Source organism: Sinohyriopsis cumingii, chromosome 16 (assembly GCF_028554795.1).
Source record: "Sinohyriopsis cumingii isolate HCF-2022 chromosome 16, ASM2855479v2, whole genome shotgun sequence".
NCBI lineage: Eukaryota > Metazoa > Mollusca > Bivalvia > Unionida > Unionidae > Sinohyriopsis > Sinohyriopsis cumingii.
The window spans coordinates 63,055,588-63,073,118 of NC_142976.1; the positions used below are offsets into that span (position 1 = coordinate 63,055,588).

The 17,531-nt window shown below is 34.8% G+C and overlaps 1 protein-coding gene across 15 annotated transcripts in view; it reads left to right on the forward strand.

Moving 5' to 3' along the window:
- The window catches only part of LOC149780571 (uncharacterized), an 85,744-nt gene that overhangs the window by 55,944 nt on the left and 12,269 nt on the right, over positions 1 to 17,531 (forward strand). For 11 of the 15 annotated variants that reach the window (XM_089937613.1, XM_089937621.1, XM_089937617.1 and 8 more), the window contains 7 exons: positions 39 to 167; positions 6,526 to 6,606; positions 7,990 to 8,061; positions 9,181 to 9,297; positions 9,564 to 9,731; positions 11,517 to 11,600; positions 16,662 to 16,784. In XM_089937613.1, coding sequence (XP_089793739.1) covers positions 39 to 167; positions 6,526 to 6,606; positions 7,990 to 8,061; positions 9,181 to 9,297; positions 9,564 to 9,731; positions 11,517 to 11,600; positions 16,662 to 16,784 — 774 coding nt within the window. The remainder of the gene's footprint in view (positions 1 to 38; positions 168 to 6,525; positions 6,607 to 7,989; positions 8,062 to 9,180; positions 9,298 to 9,563; positions 9,732 to 11,516; positions 11,601 to 16,661; positions 16,785 to 17,531) is intronic. The other 4 variants (XM_089937616.1, XM_089937623.1, XM_089937628.1 and 1 more) reach the window with 4 other exon arrangements.

A 17,531-nucleotide genomic window follows, 5' to 3' on the forward strand; every position in this document is an offset into this window, starting at 1 on the left:
CGATTGTATAATTTCTTCTTGACCCTATAATGCATCAGGTCCGCTGATGGGACCGACCACTGGAACCCTTACCGGAACAGGAACTGGAGCCATAACGGGCCCTGGGGCGGGTTCTGTGGGCACTGGAGTAATCCCAGGCACTGGGACGGGTACTATGACTGGAACAGGCGAGTAAATTAGTCATCAGAATTATACTGGATATTGATATCATCTTATTCAAATAACTTGCTATTCTTGACTTGCTTGTTTTACAAAGGAATGACGTTTGCTACCTTGTTAGGTACTACCAGAAGGTAATCAAAGACATTTTATTTTATCACTTTTAAATTTTTCATATATATTATGATTTTATATTATAGCTAATTTATCGTCTGTTCAGGAGAACCGCTTGCATCCCATTTCCAAGTTCGTGTGAATTTTAAAACTCTGATGATTTTAAACACTGATTTATTATGCTCAAACTTATAAGTGTAACACTTAAGTAAACGAACAAAGTTTAGATTATATTGATAGGTATTTATCCATTTTAGAGGTCAGGTCAATGTCCAGTAAAGCTTTGATCTTAAATTTACAGAGCTTAGAAGAGATCGTGGATCTTGGAAATGCACTCTTACATTACAAACTATGGGCAAGAATGATATAAAAAGCTCATGTTTTCGGGGGGGGGGGGGTAAAAAGCAATTATTGTTATTTAAATGATCATTTCAATCAGATAATGATTGATGTAATGCGTTTTGAATCTTTAACACTGGACATTTGAAAACTCACAATGATATATTCTTCAAATTACAAAAAGGACAGATAGCAGAGTTTGAACTCTTAAAACAGATGAAGAGTCCTAAAATCCATAAACATTAATGTTTGCATGAATATGTGAGGAAAAATATTAAATCTATATTAGAGGTTATCAGATGAAATAGAAGTAGATGTATTATGTTGCACTCAAAACGTATGTAAATCGAAGAGGGAAATACAACAACAATGAAAGTGCTTTTTCTAGCCTATAGAAATGTCGCGATCACAAATAATAATGTAGAAAAGTTGAAATGGAAAATGGAGGAATTATTTCGGATACATTGACACTATTAGGGGCTATTAATGATTTTTCTTGAAAACAGGACAATAACAAAAAGAAATTAGACCAGATTTTAGGAGCATTAATGTACCTAATGATCGAATGACGAGACGAATGAATAGAAACGAGAAAATACTTTTTAGAATTATCTCAGTTTCTAAATATATGAACGATTGTAAAAGTAAAGGACATACCGGTTTTGCTGTTGACTTCTTAAACTGTTTTGGATAGCTATAGAACAGGTTTAGATAAAATCACAAAGTCATGGATTGAGAAAATATGGGGATTAAATTAAAATTGTATTGCATACAGATGAGACTTCGTTTATAACTGATGGGATATTGAATTTATTGCAGCAACTCTGTATACATTTCTTAAATTTAAGACTGAAAATAAATATTGCTAAGACAAACGCAACGAAATTAGTAACATTCAGACTGTTATTTACTGGTCTTGGTTTATACTGAGTTCTATGATTTACATTGTTGGGCATTTAATTGTCTCAATAAAGGAAATGCTGCCTATTAATTATGAAGTTTATTTCAAATTTATTCAGAAAGTTAAATGGAGTCGCAGAAGATTAGTCATAAATGCCCCCCCCCCATGTTCGTCATTAATTTACTTCCTTTATACAAATGGACACATTACATTGATTTGCAAAATACATCATACTAATTGAACAGAATACAATTATTACATTAGAAAATGCAGGATTTTATGTTAAACATATACCCTACCTCGAGGAACTCAATTAATATATCCTGGATTAGATGACGGTCTTGGAATCGCTGTAATTGTCAAAATATCATAGATTTGCTTTCTACGTGAATATATCTCTTTTATACCTTTTTAGAATTAAACTCCTCAAAAGTAGTAGGCTTCTATAATATTTGAACTCCAGTTTTGAAAAATGCTGTTCAGACATGGGCAGGATTTATGAATATTGCAAATGACAATTTCTTTCAAGTAATACAGAAGAGACCTAGATGTACCCATTTAATAGAGATTATGGCTGCATCGATGCATTTTTTACGGTACCTCTGCACAATATTGGACATATGGTATCAGCAAAAAAGTTCGATAGAGGTAAAAATGAGTCGGGTATGTGTGTCTTATACGCGATTGATTCCATTACAGTTCATCTCTCCGGTATCTTCTATACGAGTGATACTACTCACCAATCGTAGGATTGACGTTATTATCTTTCACATTGGAGTGTTCGTTCAATATAATGTTTTTCAAATATGATGAAAATAATCATTTGTTCAGCATTTGAAGTCGATATATAGAATCTTCCATTTGGATACACGTGCAGCTTTATCTGCGCTTTCATTGCACGTGATGCCAATGTGACTAGCTAGCTAGCATTACCGAATGCTTTTCTCAAACTATGTAAGAACATCTTGTTTCTGTACTATGTGGGATATTAATAGGTTGTCAAATCTGGGATTCTGGAAGCCATTAAGTGTCCAAAGCGAATCAGAAAAAATGATGTAATTTCTTCTTTTGGCGCGTTTCAATCCACCTCAAAACTTTAAGCATGGCTGTAATTTCTGTATTAAAATTTGAAGCTTTATCCGATAACTGTCTCAGGATGTTGCACCAATGGCAGCTCAAACTGTGACACCATCGTTTAAGTAATCTATATACAGACACGTGTATCTACGACTAGAGACTCTGATTTCATTGAATTTACTACGAAAATTGGGGGGGGGGGGCCAGAGTGGCCGAGTGGTCTAAAGCGCTCTCAGTTACGGATCACTGCTATCTCACCTCTGTCTACGTGGATTCGAGTCTCGGATTCAGCCAATGTGGGTATGTGAGAAAGCTTCCAGTAGCTTCTCGTGGGTTGATGGTTCTTTCCACTAATACTGGCGGCCATGTATAGCCTATCGTGTGATGAAAAATGGTGTTAATCCCTACAACAACAATATCGAATATTGAGAGGACTTCTTGAAGACTAGTTGAATTTGCAAAAGCCAAGTATTGTTTTCGACGATTTTGATAATCACCGTAGTGATTTGGGGAATACAAAATTTTGCCCTATTTCCAACACCGATTATCCTGCTTCTAAGTTAGGATGAATTATTATGCGGATAGAAAGGATAAAGTTTGTATTTTAAATGTAAATGATTTGGTATTTTGCCTCAAAAGACAGTCTGCTAGCTTACCTAAGATCAGACTTCTATCTTCTGAAATAAATTGATGACTTATTTTGCCCAACATAGATGATTTCTGAAGGTGATCTTCTTAATGACTGCCTATCGGTCCAAGCATCTGCAATCATGATTTACAAACTGATCTGGATACAATCGAGACATAGCCAAGTTTCGATCTTACTAATGACTTGTATTCGTAATCTGTGTTTGCCACGACTCCTATTAACTCCAAGACATTTGACCCTGAGGTATCTAACATGTGGAAGAAGGTGACATTACACTCGACATAAACCTTGAAATTCTTTTCTCTAACTCCACAGGAATAGTACAAAAAAATAAACATAAAGCTTTGGGTTATCGTAAATATGATGTAATCGGCAGAAATGCAATCATTTTTGTATTTAAAAATTGGTACCCGTTTTATTCTTTCCATTTCTGACCTTTATTGATCCTCATCTGCCTTGGACGTTCAATACTATGCAGACTCTTTGATTTACTATAGATCAAAACTTCAGCAATATAAAATGAGCAGTCAGTTCCTGAAGTAAGGCATTTCACTATGATGTTAATTTTTTATGTTAAATAGGGTGGCTGACAATATGGCTGCCTAAGGTACACCAATCTCATTAGGATATGGTTTCAGAAAGGGAACTGTCAACTGCTTATCTCAACTCTGGGTTCTGTCCTTTCGAACTTTTAACACTTTCATGTGGTGTCATAAGCTTACCTGTGTCAGGTAAGTGTTTCCAAACTTGAAAGTAGATATCATTATGTCCTGTTGAAGTATCATGCGCTTGATTAAACTAATCCAGTGACACTCTGAGAGTGGAATGTTTAAGGTAATCTTCAACATTAGCAAATCCGAAAGTTAGAACCTTTTCTTTCGAGTTTTGGCCACGGGGGAAGTTTTCACAATAATTTTTCTGTTAGAAGTTCTTTGAGAATGCTTTGGACGATGTATTTGAGATTTCTTGTAGGTTAGTTTTTCTATCAATTTTTCTAATGATACGACAAGTTGTAGCTCGGTCAAAGCTGTAATTATTACGATTTTCAGTTGTTAGATTGATATTGAAATGTTTTAGGACCTTTTTTCGTTCTTTGGTGGTGACTTTGTAGGGAGCGTCAAACCGCGGTTTGCTGACACCTTTCGGATATCCAGATCTGTTTAGTATTGGATCCCCAGTCGCATCTTGGGGAATCTTTGCAAATAGTATTATTGGATCTACTACGCTGTCGAAACAATCAGCTGTCAGCTTTTGACCAGGTGCATGATTGAAGCAATTTCCCAATCTGTCTTGTTCTGTTTTCACCTTTGCCCGAGCCCTTGAGGTTAGGAATATTATTTATTAAATATATTGGAACGTGGCCACTTCTACATCTGTCTTCATTAACTTTTTCAAGTCAAGAAAAAGAGATGAATTGCACATTACAAAACCTAAGGACGGGTAGATTCCTATGGCAGGATGGAGGTATTTAGGTAGGTATAAGACTTATCATTAAATTGACGAGCATTGTCTTTTGAAGCAAACTATTCCATCTTCTTCCCTCTGTTTTTGAGATCTTTACAGCCTCAATGTGTAATCTGGTGGTCAAAGTCGCCAAACAAAACAAAAGGCACCAGCAGGTACTCAATAAGATGGTCAAGATCGTTTTGATTCGTAGAAATGCTTTGAGGGCGATATACTGAACAAAGTAAAAGAGTCTTCGGTACAGACACACAAACAGCTACGGCCTGTAGAGGAATACTGAGATTAGTTTAACTGTTTGGAGCGTTTGTTGTTGTGATGATGGAGACTCCTCCAGCAGCCTTATATGTAATATTTTTTCTAAAGGTGATGTGCGTGTTGTCGAATTATTAAGACTGTCTTTATCGTTTTCATTTTCACAATCAACAGAAAACGTTTCCTCGTGACAGACAGCTGTTAGATCATGATATTTAAGTAGAAGACTAATTTCATCAATATTTGTCTTTGTATTAGATATATTTATGAATGTGGTTGGGGTACCAGACTTCTGAAAGTTTTCATTGCTGCGATAACAGGGGACTCTCCAGTAAACATTGCTATCGAGTCTCAAACGTAAAAACAGGGCTACGAAGAGTCATGTACTCAATCATGTACTCAAGCAAAGTATAATAAATACTAAATTGACCCTTGTCACGCACCTCACAGATTATGTTGTTTGTAAGTTTTAAACATTACTATGTTGATGTAATCACAAGTGTGTGACCTTGAAAACTAAGCAAAATTTTAAGTATTAGCAGGATAGATCTTGATTAAAGATAGAAATATTTGACAATGAAACAATTCTCTTGGAATATCTGGCTAATATACATCATACTACAGTTATGTTCATATTTAGTAACATATATCATCTGTTAGTTATGTATACATTGCTAAACTCAGTAATATTTGTTTCGTACTTGTTTATAGCAAACACCGTTTACCCGAATTTATGCTTTAAAACTGCTTATTGCCATCACATTGTACACATGCCATACCAGCGTGTTCTTTTTACTTTAGAAACCTTAGCATTATTCAGTGGTATATTTCATCATTTGTTCTTTTGTAGAAACCTAAATAAAGAAGCTATCATTTAAGCATGTCGGTAAAGCAATTCATATATCTACTCACACACACATACACTATATATATATATATATATATATATATATATATATATATATATATATATATATATATATATATATATATATATATATATATATATAATCACTTGGGTTACACGTTGGTACGAATATGAGTTTAATCACTCTGTAATACTGAGGAGATGAAAAATGACCAATAAGAATCATACCCACTTGAAAATGATATATTATGTTTGTTTTGTTTAACTTTTTTAATATTCACAATGCTTGGTTCAAATGTCTCAATTATGATTATATATATATATTTGAGTGTGTGTGTGAGAGAGAGAGAGAGAGAGAGAGAGAGAGAGAGAGAGAGCGCATACAAATATTACGCTTCACTATCAGACAGACCCAACATTAAAATGTATTATTATGAGCTATCGACAGAAGGTACTAGCCAGACTATGATAGTTCCTTATTGTTGCATTGGTTTATATACATATGCAAACATAACATGAACCTACGACAAAATATACTGTCTATCGATTGGAGAGAAAATAGCATATGAAATTTAGTTGTTTGCAAAGAAAGAAACAATAGGTGTATCACTTCATTCTTTGGAACTTGCCGGTTCAGCAGAATGCATCGATGATCAGTTGCATATGCCATTATACAACATATAGTTTTGTCCTTTACGACAGGAGGCCCATCGACCGGAACAGGGGTGTACCCAGGTCAACAGCCTGGAATTTCCGGTACTGGAACGGGAACAGGAACAGGAGGTACTTGCGTTACAATCATACAAGTGTATCATTGTTGAAGCCTGAAATGGCAAACAGGATGATCAGAAAAGGAAGAAGAGTGGAATAACTATGATCTGTTACAAGAAAATGCTTCTAGTTTCACAATTTGCGCTATGGAACGTTGGTTTGCTTGTATACTTCGCCAAATTGACTAGGGACAGTGTAGCTTTATTTATGCAGATATGGGCCATATTGTCTCTTATGTACGCGTGATAAGGGTAAGCATGGGAAAAAGAGTGTATGCATTGCTTATAAACTCTTGCACTGCCCATGTGTAATTTAAAAAAAAAACGCCTGGAATGCACAATTTTCAATTCAAACGTATATTCCTAACCCTCGTAAATTCCTAGGAACTGCTAACTTTCAGTTCTTTTATTGACAATTGAATCATGGATGACAGAAAATTCCCTCCTGTAAGCAAGTATTCATCAATGTCGAATTAAGACGAAGAGATGGCATAAACATCAGCATTTAATCTAGACCCTATTTTGCTTTAACTTTAAGATATAAATTATGATCAAAGTGCATATATTAACATTCTTTTTAAAAAAATATTCTTTAAAAGTTCTTTTTAAGTCCAAAAGATCAAAATCTATAAGCTTCTCAACATCCTCCAAGAAATTTGAGATCGACCGCTACTGTCTCAAGAAATGTATATAGTAGAATGTAAAACGAATCATAATCTGTTTAAAATGTTTGTAACTTTATGTTTGTAGAAACGCACACTCATGTAATTTAACAAAATTAATGATATCAGAGCGTTTTGCATGCATGTATTAAACAAGCAAAATGTCTAGGAACCAAATTTACAATTCCACGCATAAATTATTTTGGTTCTTGTGGGGCAATACCAAGAAAGAAGATTGTTTTGTATATGTTCTTTTGTCTTTTTCCATTTTTACTTTTAATATTCATAACTGACTTCTACCTAGTGTTTGGAGATTTTTCTCACATTATATCGTCCATTTCTGTGAATATTGTTTAATATCTTGCGAGTTTGAAAATATAATACAAGCGTGTAAATTCGAGTATATTTTGAGCCCTAAAGCATTGTTTTCTTATATATTTCTTGCCCAACGGATATGGCAGCGGAAACAAATCAGCAGAGAAAAGAGAATAAATGCCTACGTTGTTTTCCACATTATCCTTGAGTTACAACAAACTGCAAGTGCCCTTTCTCTGTTCTAGAATGGCTAACAAAGTAAATATATAATAAAGTGTCATCATATGAAATGTGTTGGTTTATTATCGTCTCCGTTGTTACTTTTATATCTAAGGCTCCTACATACAAACAGAATACGACTATCAACTAGTAACGCTTACATGTCCTCATGTTTGATATTTAATTTTCCTTCACGACAGGCACAATGACTGGAACCGGAACAGGGTACCCAACCCCACAGCCTGGAGCCGGCCCCATAATGGGACCTGCAGGTATATACTTTAAAAGCAATCAATTATTGAGACTCTTCTACGCCTCGTAGCCAACCTTTAAGCTTGCTTATACTGTTTTTCTAGACATTACCATACGTATTTCACCTTTTCCTGCTGTCATATGTAAATGCTTCATTATAGACATTGGTTTGGATAAATCAAACATGACACGTTGCAACGAATCCAACTATCATTCAAATGGTACGCATACAGAGGAAATTAGAAAACAAAACACCGACTTTATGAGACGTTTTGTCTTGTTGGATAAATTTACCAATGTAATAGGTTAGGTTCACTGTGGTACAATAATTCTTCTGTCACTATGCATGTGCCTCATTAACCTATCTAATTCTGTATTCCTGTTTACTGGAACCTCTAGATTGAAGACATAGGTTTTAGATGTACTTTTTGTCAAATTGAACCTATAGCCTATCTCTGGTGTAATTGCAAACGTATCATCACTGTGAAAACAAACTTCTCCTAACATTGAGAGTTTACATTATAATGCATAAAATCTACGTGTCAGAGGTTTAAATAAAACCGTATAGAATATTTGACTTTAATTTTTTAATTTTTTTTTTACTATTCAGTAATGTGAATACATACAGGTAAACTCAAAGTTACCCAGAGAATACGCCAAAAAGTCTTCTCCGCATAATTAAACCCGGAAATTCAGGTCAAACTGGGCAACTCTAGCTAATGCAATTCTTCTAACAAATCTAAAGTTCTTGACAAAAACAAAGCATTTAATACAAAACATGTTCTCGTACAATCGTTCCTAGTGCAGATCATCAGAGTAATTTCCATTGAGTAAGGCCAAATTTTGAGGAATGATTGACTTTGAACGTTTATGCATGGTATAGCGGAATAATGCTATTTTTATTCTAGGATACTGCACGGACAATGCTATTTTTATTCTAGGATACTGCACGGACAATGCTATTTTTATTCTAGGATACTGCACGGACAATGCTATTTTTATTCTAGGATACTGCACGGACAATGCTATTTTTATTCTAGGATACTGCACGGACAATGCTATTTTTATTCTAGGATACTGCACGGACAATGCTATTTTTATTCTAGGATACTGCACGGACAATGCTATTTTTATTCTAGGATACTGCACGGACAAACTACCAAATTGCGATACCTACGGCAAGAGTGTGTGCATCAATCCTACGTACTCCCAGTGGGTGACCGAAAACTGTGGATTATATTGCGGAAAATGCGGAGGTAAGTGAGAAACATACCCGTAAGTCCGATTAAGTATTTGAAAGAACAGATAAATTATCACTCTTTTGTCAATCTAGAATCTATATGCTGTACGCTATGGACTCAGGACTACCAATTTTATCTAAATATATTTCACAAAAAGTAGGTTTCAGAGACTTCGAATCAGTTTACGAATGGAAAATGGGGTCAAAACAAACTTAATTCAATTCAATTTCTATGAAAGGACACAAAAATGTATACTTTTTGATTGACTCTATAATCCATAGGCACAATGACGGGACTTACCAATGGACCCCTTGTCGGAATGGGACCTGGAACCAATACAGGCACTGATACGGGTTCTCTGGGTACTGGAACCATGACAGGGACAGGTACGGGTTCTCTGGGTACTGGAGTAATGACAGGTACTGGTACTGGTACTATGAGTGGAACAGGCAAGTAAAATGGTCATCAACGTGCACTGGGTATTCCTGTGAGTTTGTTCACAATGAACTTGGAAAATTCCGATTTATACGAGAGAGAGAGAGAGAGAGAGAGAGAGAGAGAGAGATGCATCTCTTTTCTTGCGCGTTCTTACAATGGAATGATGTATGCTACTTTGCTGGTCACAATGAAAATGCGTTCAAACATATATGCATATTTACATTTACAAGTTTAGGAGAAATACTGTAGTCTAGAAGTGTAATGATTATATATGTACAGTGTTCGAGTGATCAATTCAATCATACAGATAATGATAGATATAAAGTTGACGATCAGTTATATTTTGGACACTTTTTCTAGAAATTCGAAAACTGACATTAATACATTCTTAAAATCGTAGGATTAGACTAAGAGGCAGAGTATGCGTTATTGAAATAGATAGAACTTCCTGAAAAGTCACCAAGACTAATCATAAAACACTTTGCATGAATATTCTTGGAAATTATTAGGTCTTAATTAGACATTATCAGATAAAAAAAAATTTACAGGTATGATGTTGCAATCAATATGTGATTAAAATCGAAGAGGGGAGAACAAAATTTTGTAATATAGAGAAATGTCATTATATGAATAAAACTATTACAAAATTTAAACGTAAAATGCAGGAATTATATCGGATAAATTTATATTATTAAAGGAGATTAAAACTATTACAACAATCATTCTGCAAAAACATGATTATAGCCTTGACACAAGTGAAATCAGTCAAGTATAACAAGAGTAAACAAGTGCGGTATTTGTCTTACTATGTGCAGTACATGCAGTGCAATGACTGGATGGTTACAAAAGAGCTAAAGCAACGCTTTTATCTCATAAAGAGCTTCTATTGCAAAGACTGGACATTCTTCAGTAGTGAAGAATTTTCGGTATTCGCTAAATATTTTGAACTGTATTCATGCGTGACTGACACAGGTATATATAACAGACACAACTTAAGACTTCTGCAAATCATATTAATTGAAAAACAAAACAAAACATTTCAGGAACAATAATACGCAACATGACCTAAAGTTACTAATAGTTTTGGTAAATTTGTTTGTATCGTAAAGGTTGGTGTAATTTTTTACCATTACAAGATTTCATGGTTCTGTAAAGGTTATAAAACATTGTCAAGTCTTCGGACTATTGTAAGTACTGAAACATTGTGCAATTCATGTATTGGTTTATAGGCACTGAGCACATCCTCATTTCCAGGATCAACTGAGTATTGCAGTTGCTTCTGCTAGGCTTTTCGTGGTAATAAGATAAATATTCGGTGTAGAACGTGCCTATGAATATACATTTCGTAATACAATCGATCAAGAATTGGACATGCCACCATTTCTATTGTAGGACGACACTGATTATTCATTCGCAAAAGTTATTGCCAGTGTAGGCGAACATCCCTATCAACTATCACAAAACATGACAATTGTTTTAAGTTTACAATGGTATTGGTGCTTGTCTGCTCTTTATAATTTTGTTTATAAGTAAGTATTATTACCAGTGTGTGACACATTATAAGCCCGCTCTCTCGGGCTGTTTGGTTGCAAAATACTCGAAAGCCGTTATCTGCTAACAGAACACTAGTATGACTGAGAAATCTCATAAGTATAAATTGATGCCAAACCATTGCCTACTTGAAAGAAAAAAAGGGTAATATATGTTGTTTTTAGAATTTTAATCTATGAACAGTCAGAAAACTTAATAGGGAAGACACAATGCAGTTATAATAATGACATATTTATAATAAATAGCAACACCTGGAACATTAAATGGTGGAACTGGAACCATGACAGGCGGAAGTGGAGCAAGTAGTGGCGGAAATGGAACGTTGACAGGTACATATATAATTGACCATGTGTTCGTTGAAATTATCAAAGTCCATGGGCTAAATACAGTAAATGGTCAATCACATGTAGACAGGGCCGGCGCTACTATATAGGCCAACTAGGCAGCCGCCTAGGGCGCTGATTTCAGGGGGCGCATTTCTCCAAATCAACAAGTTTTGAAAAATAAATAAATGAATTTCAGTTTTATTGAGGGTCTTTTTTATCCTAGTTTATTTCATACAGGGACAAATAATCGGGTAGATTCAGTCTGACCGAAACACCAGGCTGACCGGAACAAGCCAAATGAGTGAGTGAAAATCGCGCGTATACGAAACTTTCAGGACATAATTACGTTCGCGTGTTTTTATAGGCCACGAGTTTTTCAGTGGAATCACGCGTATACGAAACCTTCTGTTTGCCGCGGAAACCAAATTGGGGGGGGGGGTAACTCCTTATTTTAATGATATAAACAAGGAAAGAAATGTTCAACTGTCCATTATGCTGTTAGTTCATCACTAATGTCTATCTTTATGTTTGATTATTCTTGTCTTAATTTTGCAAATAAAATAGTATCAAGTAGTGCTTTTTGGGGGGTTTTCCGGACATTTTGAGCACAGAGGGATTTTTTTTAAAAAAATTACCCTTGGTATGTGCTCAAAAGTTGCATTTTTTTTATAAAAATGTATTGTTTATAAATTTTGAAATTTATATTTTCCGAGGGGGTGGGTGGGCGCCAGAATCTAACCTTGCCTAGGGCGCCAGATACTCTGGCGCCGGCCCTGCATGTAGAAGTAAATAAACGTTTTTCTTTTTCGCTTTTGAATTTAAGCCAGGGGACAATGAATAATAATAATAATAATAATAATGATAATAACTAGTAGTAGTAGTAGTTGTTATTATTATTGTTGTTTTTGTTATATTAGTAGTAAATGAAAAGGGGAAACATAAAATTGTTTCCGCACAATGTCTTTTGGACAAAGATGGTCATCACAATCTTAATTAAAGGAAACAAAATGTCCGTGGTATTGCCTTGGTGCGGACCCAATGTGATATATTGATTCTCAACTGAAACTGTAATCTGTCCTGTCAATGTCATCCCGCTGATTGGAACTGATGTAAAAGCTCCTCCTGGCACACACGCACACACCCACTGCGAAAAAGTATGATTTGGTGTTAATTAGCAAGGGATACCACACCACTGTTATTAGATGCGATTGATTAATTAATTAATATTTTATTAACATGTCAATTTTAGCATAAAAACAATTATGCTATTCCTATCTTTACCATTTGCAGCAAGATGTTTTCATCGGTGATTTTACCATGAATAAAACATGAATGTGCATGAGTAAAATTACAAAATTTAAGATATCTATCACATTTTGTCTGCTTGTTTCTCTTTTTCTACGACGTTGAAATTAATCTGTGTCTATGCATTGATCCTAATTCAAAAAAGGCCTCTAATTTTGTCAATTTAATAGTGAAATTATGTACCCACAAGACTGGCCACCAAGAACTGAACATGTCCCATGTTATTACAGTTAGTGTGATGTGGTTAGGTTGACAAATTCCAGAATTTGCCGCCATCAGTCTGTATCGATAACTCTCAACTCAATCATAACCATGTTTGAAAGCGATAGAGAAAATGGACATTGATAACTGTTAATTAAGTGACAATCGAACTCTGCTTGCAGCGGCTGTTACCGAACTAGACCTCAACATTAAATAAGCCAAATACTCACTCTGAATGTGAAAATAAACATGAGAACCAAACTCCATAAACTCACAAGCCCTAAAATATTACGCTCTGAGAGCTGTCAGATGCTACCGCTCCGTGATATTTCTACAGTACCCTCACCCCAATAGTATAAGCAGTGTCAATCAGCGCAAAAGAAACGTCAACAAAAATAAAAATCGCTCATTTTTTCGTTTCATAATTGACAAAATAACAAGTTTAAAGTGTTATATGTCCAAGCTGAGTTTGTTTAAGGTCGTTGTCCTAAAATTATTGTAAAATTTTCAGAACCTCATGTATCAATGTTGTAATGCATCTGTTAATCGTATTGGCACAAAATGGGAAGCAAACATCCATACAAATTGACGATTTTGCATTAAATGTATCATGAAATGAACATATACGTTTTTGCATAGATACAAGGAAATATTTTAAGAGGGAAGTAGAAGCATTTTGTATTACCACTAGTCTGTCTTCTGTGCCTCTTTCGACCGTTGCCCTTAATAGCACTCACAATAGCAGAAATGAATAATGTAGAACAAGTACTTTCAAGTCTTGACCTTAACAAGGTCATTTTGAGATCCATGCTAGGCTACTTAAAGAAGGATCTCGTATGTTATCGCGATATTTATCGGACTAGTTCAACAAGTCGTTCTAATCTACATATTAGTAAGACCTTCGACAAAGTCTGACTTAAGTAAGAAATATCTGAATGGATGATAGACTACTGGAATGGTTTACGCATTGTCTTTCCAATTCGACGCAAAGGGTTATTATGGAAGGTTGCACAACACACCAACAACATTTCAAACTTGATGTGCCTTTATCTATATCTGGACTACTGTTATTTTATTTGTTTTAAAATGATATTGTTGCTAATATTCAGTCCATTATAAGACTGTTCAGTCATCAACAATTTCTAAGGACCCTGCTCTGGCAACTAATGTTTGTGACGAAGACCTACATAAAATCAGTTTGCGGGATGATGAACAGTTAGTTGATTTTAATTCAAACAGAACCGAATCAGTAACCATTTTCTGACAGTTTCAAAAGGAACATCACCCACAGCTTTCAATCAATGATGCAGTTATTAGGAATATGTCTTCTCATAAACACCTGGGTTTTGCATTTGATGAAACATTATTGTGGTATATACATAAGAAAGAAATTATTTCAAAAAGCATGGAAAAGACTATTTGAAGTTTGAAATTTGAAGTTGATAGAAAACTAATAGAGATTTTTAATTTAGCCATTATAGGAGACTTTTGAAGTGTTGGGGTGTTTATTTTAATTAACTACGCCCAATATGAAAGAGATGAATATTAATTTTATTTAAATGTCTGCTAAATAAGGTGCGAACACTTGTGGAGCATCAAAATACAGTTCGTATTCCAGAACCACGGATCAGACAAAATGGTAAATACTGAACAACTAGCTGCAATACTGAATGATAATATTTTTAAGTGCATCATAAAATGGCTCCTGGTTACATGGAGGCTTTACTTCTGTCGATTGTCCATGACTACTCGTGAAAGAGTTGACCTGCAAACACATTTCGCGAGAAAAGTATCTACCACAATGCATTTAAAAAATGTGTAACTAAATATAATCTTCGCAAATTGAAAATTCGTGACAGTCCTTCGTTACATAGATAAGATAATCTCCATTCTATTTATGCTAAGGTGAAAGATCAACATAATTTATGCAGACAAGACTTAACAAAGTTGAAGCTTATTAAATGACAATCTTTATAAAATCATGTATCCTTTAGCAATAGGTGTTTGTGCTCAAAACAGTACCATTTGTCCACGTTGCACCATAACACATATAACCTATATAGTATTCTATTCCTGCAGCGTTCATTGTGCTGGTAAAAACAAAAAAGAATTCATAACAGATAATGACATTCAATTTAACTAAAGACTGATGTGAATGAGTGCTTTTATCAATTAAAATACCTTATTACGTCAAAGTAAAGGTAAGATTTATTTTAAAATCGATAGTTTTTGTGTTTCTTTTATCTGGGGGAGGGGTATTCCTAAAATTGATGAGGAACTGAATTCTAAGGACATAAACTGTATTAAGTATCATCCCCTACTTAAAACAGGACTTATTATATGCATGTATTATAAGCCTTTACTTAAAACAGGACTTATTATATGCATGTATTATAAGCCTTTACTTAAAACAGGACTTATTATATGCATGTATTATAAGCCTTTACTTAAAACAGGACTTATTATATGCATGTATTGTAAGTCTTTACTTAAAACAGGACTTATTATATGCATGTATTATAAGCCTTTACTTAAAACAGGACTTATTATATGCATGCACTATACAAAACTGACTTGAATGTTTCACTCCAGATTTAGCGATGTTTTCCAGTTTTGATGTAGCAGAGAATGTACATTATAGTCCCAAGGTTGGAAATGCATACCGAAGAGAAGGGGGGGGGGGTCCTGAATATAGGCAAGTGCTTCGACGGTTGTTACCTCTAACCAATCAGATTTTAGGAAATTTGGAGCTGACTCACAATGAAATAGCCATTATTTAACCGTCTGAACTTTTAATAAACCATATAGTATGAGAACTATATATTATATTTGTTTGATGGAGAAATTAATAATAAAGAAGTACTTAAATTAATTAGAGGATATCATGCTAGCAGCTACTACTGTTCAAGACTTGTTTTATTAGATACTAATAAAATGGTAGTTATTTACATGTCTTGCGCCTTATAAGTCTAAACGGTTGCTTCTTAAACGAACTTGGCTACTTGTGGTTTCACGGTGTGAAACTTACAAAATATGTTAAAGACTGCAAATAAACGTGTTATTAAGATCGCTTCTCAATGATTGTTTCAAAATTGAATCTGTCAAAGCGATGTCGTGCATGTGCCATCAAAATTTGAGAGCTATATCCTTCATGCCAATTTACTGTATTTGGCATAATATTATTAATCATAAGAACCGTGACAAATGTCACACTTTTAGTTCCACTAATAGGTGTTATTCTTGTTGTTGTTGTTGTTATTATTATTATTATTATTATTATTATTATTATTAAACAGGCAAACGGAAAGTGATAAAAAGGACTAATCAGTGTTAAATATTTCAATAGGTCTTTTATATTTTTATGTTTAGAAAGGTTCAATTGTAGTCATTAAAACAAACGAAACACGAAACTGATTTGTGCTTTTTATTCTGACCAGTGACTATAATAACAGTACATTATAAATGTTACAGTGCATGAGAGGGCGTTTAGTCTGGCCGCATAGTGTTACAAATTAAATGCACTTCTCCACAATTATGATTATAGCATTTCTTTTTCAGGCGGTTGTGTGGACAAAACTACAAACTGCGCCCAGCTGGACCAAATGCAGCATATCTGTAGTAACGCCGGTGCCCGTATCTACGCGCAAACTAATTGCCCTCGTACATGCAATCTCTGCCCAAGTAAGAGTTTGTCTACCTTAGCTTTTAGTTTGACCCCAAAACTTTGATAAGTGTTGACAGAAGAGAGATGTTTTACAAGATGAGCTGTGATACAGTGCGAGAGCATCGCCAATGTAAATGTTGTGCCTAATGGGTAAAGTCCGTAATTTTTGTAAAACAAATGTCATGTTTGAACATCAAGACATTGTCGACATGATTCTGGTGAACGATCCGTGTAATTTTTACGGAGTTTTCTCACAACACTTGCGCAACAGTCAGAAGTTAGGCAAGACCTAACGCCGACTTTAAGCAACTCTCGCATGAACAATATACTGACAAAATACATGTACGATGGTTTCTAAGCTGCCGAAATACTTGTGGATTGTAATTTGTATTGTTATAATGCTTTAATGTATTCAACCGTCTTCACAAAATATGAATAAGGTCCCTCTAATGTAATATTTTCTACTCTATGGCTGTCCCCTAAACTGCCGGTAAAAACAAGCTTAACTGACTTTCTTGCTTCGTATGGCACAAATAGCAATCTATTTTCGTCTTTCTTTGTGTCTTCAAAACATTCCGTTCCATATCTGACCCTCGATCTCTGGCTAATATCCCCGTCCATGAAGGTACTCAGCCATAAGTTACGGCTTACCGGTATTTGACTCCTTATATATTTCTCATTTTATAATGCTATCGTTGATGTTTCTGCGTTGCTCCCAGCTTAAGTTAAATACTTTACATCATAACGATACGTAAACAATTGTT